The sequence below is a fragment of the Palaemon carinicauda genome, chromosome 30, assembly GCF_036898095.1.
Source record: "Palaemon carinicauda isolate YSFRI2023 chromosome 30, ASM3689809v2, whole genome shotgun sequence".
NCBI classification, from domain to species: domain Eukaryota; kingdom Metazoa; phylum Arthropoda; class Malacostraca; order Decapoda; family Palaemonidae; genus Palaemon; species Palaemon carinicauda.
In genome coordinates this window covers 50081401-50087448 of record NC_090754.1, presented here as the reverse complement: position 1 = coordinate 50087448, position 6048 = coordinate 50081401, and the positions used below count along the sequence as shown (strand labels likewise).

The following is a 6048-nucleotide window of genomic DNA, read 5'->3' as shown; positions in this document are numbered from 1 at the left end:
AAACTCGCAGAGAAACCAATATGATTCTATTTCTAAGAGGAACCCATTGGTTTCCGATAAACAGTTGGCGACCGCGTTCATAAAAATACTTCATTACTGAAGGGTGTTAAAAACAGGGTCAGTCAGACCTATCGGAGAGATTTCAATTCTTTCTAGCGTCTCTTGTCCTTTTAATCGTTTAGAATTATTATCTCATGGAGTTTTTATTGTTGACTGTTTATCAATTAATTCACCATGAGAGGATGAAGAGATATCATCATCTCCTCCTACGCCTATTGAAGCAAAGGGCGTCGGTTAGATTTCGCCAGTCGTCTCCATCTTGAGCTTTTGAATCAATACTTCTCCATTCATCTCCCACTTCACGATTCAAAGTCCTCAGCCATATAGGTCTGGGTCTTCCAACAGATATAAATGGTGTAAATTTTAGTTTGTGGTGGCCTATTGGAAACGTCTCTGCCTGGCGTTCTGCTGGACGGGAGATAGAGTCCCGATTAAACTCGATAGGATCTTGTAGTATCTGCAACCTAACCATCCTTGTGAGATAAGGATTGGGGGTTTGGGAGAGCCTGGAGGTCTACCTGCTGAGTCATCAACAACCACTACCTGACCCCCCCTGGTCCTAGCTTAGGACTAAAGCCTTTCAACTCCTTCCCGAGCTCTCCCACTCATCGGGACTTACTACTTTAACTCTTTTTCTCTAACTAAAGACTGGAGCCAGTGGGCTCTTGGGAAGGACATCCCCTTCCCGCTGTCACCTTCTTCCTTCTCTAAACAGGCATGAAACCATCGCCTATTCCCATCCAAAACCCAAAACCTAACCCAAAATCCTAAAATAAAAGTTGCAGAATATTATTATTATTATTATTATTATTATTATTATTATTAGTAGTAGTAGTAGTAGTAGTAGTAGTAGTAGTAGTAGTAGTAATAAAATTATTATTATTATTATTATTAGTAGTAGTAGTAGTAGTAGTAATAATAAAATTATTATTATTATTATTATTATTAGTAGTAGTAGTAGTAGTAGTAGTAGTATTAAAATTATTATTATTATTATTAGTAGTAGTAGTAGTAGTAGTAGTAGTAATAAAATTATTATTATTATTATTATTATTAGTAGTAGTAGTAGTAGTAGTAGTAATAAAATTATTATTATTATTATTATTATTTAGTAGTAGTAGTAGTAGTAGTAGTAGTAGTAATAAAATTATTATTATTATTATTATTATTATTATTATGGAGAATGGCATTGCACAGGTTTACCGGACATGGGGCCAATTAGTAAGCGGTATTTCTTCTTTGTTATGAAGGTTTAATAGTTTATATATATATATATATATATATATATATATATATATATATATATATATATATATATATATATATATATATATGAAGACCTCGAGGAAGTGTAATGATAACACGAAAGCGCTTGGTCAATTCTACCAATCCTAGCAAAACACCTACGGGCTGCAAGAGTGCAAGAGCCCGTGTCTGGCCAAAAGGGCCAGGGAATCTTCAACAACAACAACAGGGTGGAGAGGGTGCTTGAGGCTGATTATATGGATATATGGTCAGTCTCAAGGGCACTGTCACTGTCCCATGCTTCAGCCATTCATGAGTATCCTTCAGATATTATTATTATTATTATTATTATTATTATTAATTGCTAAGCTACAACACTAGTTGGAAAAGCAGAATGCTATAAGCCCAGGGGCTTCAACAGGGAAATTAGCCCAGTAAGGAAAGGAAACAAGGAAAAAAGAAATATTTTAAGAATATCAAAATACATATTGAGGTGGAGCAATTTTTCACTTCATTTTTAGATTACCGTGAGTTGTTTTATTTATCATGACCTTGTTCCTCCTGTAACTTATCGCTAGGCTTGCATGAGCATGCATTACATATGCATCATATACATTAAAGGACAAGGTGATATCAGCTCGTGCACACACGCAAATGCTCACGATTGAAAATTGCACCAGTAATGCCTGTTACCTGACTAAGGTAAATTGCTCCGCTGCAGAAGGAATTTCCTCCAGATATTTCTGGGCCAAGACACCGGAATCACATCAAACAAAATCCCACTTGATGGTAACATCTTGGTTTGAAACACGAACGTTGGTTATAAAGTCATTTTCTGGAATGCGCAAAAATCATGTTTTGAAGCTTTGAAAGGCTAAAATTTGCACGGTGCAAAAAACTCTTGACGTTTGCACCAACTGCAATTTTTCTTTTTTCTTTTTTTTTCATATTTCATGCAATATGAGGTTACGCGTTTCGTGATTATAAGTCTAAAGAATAAATGACCTTGGAGTCTATCTTTCACCTCCAGTGTTGCCAACTGAAGTTACAAATAGCCATAAGATAAATTGTCCCAGTTGGCAATACTGGGCTAATACAAGAGGGGCATTCGGTAGAGTACATGCCTTAAACACGCCAAGTTTTATTTTACTCTTAACTCTACTGCGTACTTGTACTTCAGTGTACTTAATAAGATAAATAATGTCAGTTGGTAATACTGTGCAAATACTAGAGAGTCTATCTTTCATCTCCAGTGGTGCCAACTGAAGTTACAAATAGCCACAAGATAAACTGTCCCAGTTGGCAATACTGGGCTAATACAAGTGGGACACTCGGTAGAGAGCATGCCTTCGTCACGTCAAGCAGTTTTATTTTGCTATTAACTCCACTGCGAACTTGTACTTCAATGTATTTCATAAGAATAATCTCAGTTGGCAATACTGAGCTAATACCAGAAGGGCATTCGGTGGAGAGGAAGCCTTAGCAACGCCAGTTTTATTCTGCGTAGTTGTATTTCGATGTATTTCATGGGATAACTAATCTGAGTTGGCAATTCTGAGGTAATACCAGAAGGGCATTATTATTATTACTAGCCAAGCTACAACCCTAGTTGGAAAAGCAAGATGCTATAAGCCCTGGGCTCCAACAGGGAAAAATAGCCCAGTGAGGAAAGAAAATAAGGAAATAAATAAATGATGACAACAAATTAACACTATATCATTCTAAAAACAGTAACAGCGTCAAAACAGATATGTCCTATATAAACTATTAACAGCGTCAAAAACAGATATGTCATATATGAACAATAAAAAGACTCATGTCAGCCTGGTCAACATAAAAACATTTGCTCCAACTTTGAACTTTTGAAGTTCTACTGATTCAACTACCCGATTAGGAAGATCATTCCACAACTTGGTAACAGCTGGAATAAAACTTCGGTAGAGAGAATGCCTTCGCTACGCCAAGCAGTGTTATTTTGCTCTTAACTCCACTGCTTACTTGTACTTCGACGTAATTTCTTCAAAATTGCAAGGAATTATCCTTGGATCATACCTCACATGTCCACCAAATTTCAATGAAATTGGTTCGGTAGTTATTGCTTAATGTTGTTCACAAGTAAATAAACGACGTATCAGTTTCAAATCACTCGCGAGATGGCGTCATAAGAGTAAGTATGATGAACTTACTAAAGCATAAAGCGATTGTTTCTTTGAAGCAAGCTACACAGGAAATTACTGTCGAGCTCCACTGCTATTTTAATTTTTAGCAAATGAACGAACAAAGCGATATATCCGCTCACTTATTCCGTTTGCATCACTTCAGAGTTAATTAAAAACATGTTTACATGAGCAAGTTCTCCAGTCTGGTCATCCGACTGAGAGTCATTTCCTTCATATTCACTTACTGGATGATATATAATCTCTTGGTCTTTTGCATTCGTCCGGATTATAAACAAACAATGAGGAAGAAGAGCATTGCATTAAATAAACGTCCCGCTGATTGTTTCGTATTTGCTTGAAGGGTTTCATATAAAAATAATCGTGGTGTGATTGACAGCGTCATAGCTTACTTTAGCTTACTTAGTTATGAACCCAGATTTCACGGCTGCGAGTTAACAGTGTGTTGTGGTTATGAACTATGATAAATTGGATAATATGGGGTTTATTAATTTCAGTCCAAGATATATGCAAAATATATGAAAGATAACAATTATTAATAACAATATAAGAGGAAAGAAAAGTTCGGTTAACACAAAAGCAGACATATCTATCTATCTATCTAAATATATATATATATATATATATATATATATATATATATATATATATATATATATACACATATATATATATATATATATATATACATATATATATATACATATATATATATATATATATATATATATATATATATATATATATATATAAACACACATCTATATATACACATATATATATGCATATATATACATCTATATATACATATATACATATGTGTATATATATATACACACATATATATGCATGCATTTACACATCTATATATACATATATATACATATATATATATATATATATATATATATATATATATATATATATATATATATATATATATATATATACACATATATATGTATATATATAAATATATACATATATATATATACATATATATATATATATATATATATATATATATATATATATATATATATATATATATATATATATATATAGATAAATAATTCGCTCCCAACCCCGGTATATTAGCACACCCTCCCATAACCTCACACCCTTGTCTTGTGAGAGAGAGAGAGAGAGAGAGAGAGAGAGAGAGAGAGAGAGAGAGAGAGAGAGAGAGAGATGATACACAAAAATATACTGCAAGGATTCATCATTCGAATATAGTGAATAGGGAAGTATGTGCGTTTGTGAATGTATGTATGTATGTGTGTGTGTGTGTGTGTGTGTGTGTGTGTGTGTGTGTGTGTGTGTGTGTGTGTGTGTGTGTGTGTGTGTGAAAAACAAAAGACGAGCGGACAATAGGATCAGAGGCAGCTGTCACGAGCGAGAGACGAATCAGATTATCCTCCGTGGAGGTTCCAGTCATAAACAATATAAGTGACACGCTTCCATAATGGAGAGAGAGAGAGAGAGAGAGAGAGAGAGAGAGAGAGAGAGAGAGAGAGAGAGAGAGAGAGAGAGAGAGAGAGAGTCTTAATGAATGATAGACGGCGCCAGAGGAAAAATAGATTAAAATAAATGGAAATCTGGTGTCACCTCTCTGCCTAATTATCCGAGAAAATAATTGTGGTGGTCGATGTGGTAGCATTCCTGACTGGTGAACTCCAGACTGGTGAATTCGTGACTGGTGAACTCCAGACTGGTGAATTCGTGACTGGTGAATTCCAGACTGGTGAACTCCAGAACAGTGAACTCCAGACTGGTGAACTTCAGAACAGTAAACCTCTGACTGGTGAACTCCTGACTGGTAAACTCCTGACTGGTAAACTCCTGACTGGTGAACTTCTGTCTGGTGAACTCCTGACTGGTGAACTCCAGACTGGTGAACTTTAGAACAGTGAATTCCTGACTGGTGTACTCCAGACTGGTGAACTTCAGAACAGTGAACTCCAGACTGGTGAACCTCTGACTGGTGAACTCCTGACTGGTGAACTCCTGACTGGTGAACTCCAGACTGGTGAACTTCAGAAACGTGAATTCCTGACTGGTGAACTTCAGAACAGTGAACTTCTGACTGATGAACTCCTGACTGGTGAACTCAAGACTGGTGAACATCAGAACAGTGAACTTCTGACTGGTGAACTTCAGAACAGTGAACTCCAGACTGATGAACTCCAGACTGGTGAACTCCTGACTGGTGAACTCCTGACTGGTGAACTCCAGACTGGTGAACTTCAGAACAGTGAACTCCAGACTGGTGAACTCCAGACTGGTGAACTCCAGACTGGGGTGAGAATCCCGCTCAAACTCGTTAGTTCCTTTAGGTCGCTGCAACCTCACCATCTTTGTGAGATAAGGATGGGGGAGTTTGGTAAATTATAGACCAATCTACAATTAGCCTATTTTTTCTTTGCTTACCTATCCAAATCTAGCAATGAAAAAACAACCTTTACAATAAAGATTCGAATATTTCTTGACTATTGAATATTTCCAAATGTACAAACATACTTCATACACTGTACATGTACAATATGTGTATCGATTATTATTATTA

The 6048-nt window shown here is 35.8% G+C and overlaps 1 protein-coding gene across 1 annotated transcript; it reads right to left on the bottom strand.

Annotated features, from left to right (window-relative positions):
- Window positions 1-5102: 5102 nt before the first annotated feature.
- On the bottom strand, window positions 5103-5837 carry LOC137623520 (phosphoglycerate kinase-like). The gene has a single exon (XM_068354354.1). The coding sequence runs from the start codon at window positions 5835-5837 to the stop codon at window positions 5103-5105; it is 735 nt and encodes a 244-aa protein (XP_068210455.1).
- Between the last annotated feature and the right edge of the window lie 211 nt (window positions 5838-6048).

Bases quoted from the DNA above. Each gene is read 5' to 3' on its own strand.
- LOC137623520 (XM_068354354.1), bottom strand. From the start codon at position 5,837: ATGGTGAGGTTGCAGCGACCTAAAGGAACTAACGAGTTTGAGCGGGAT.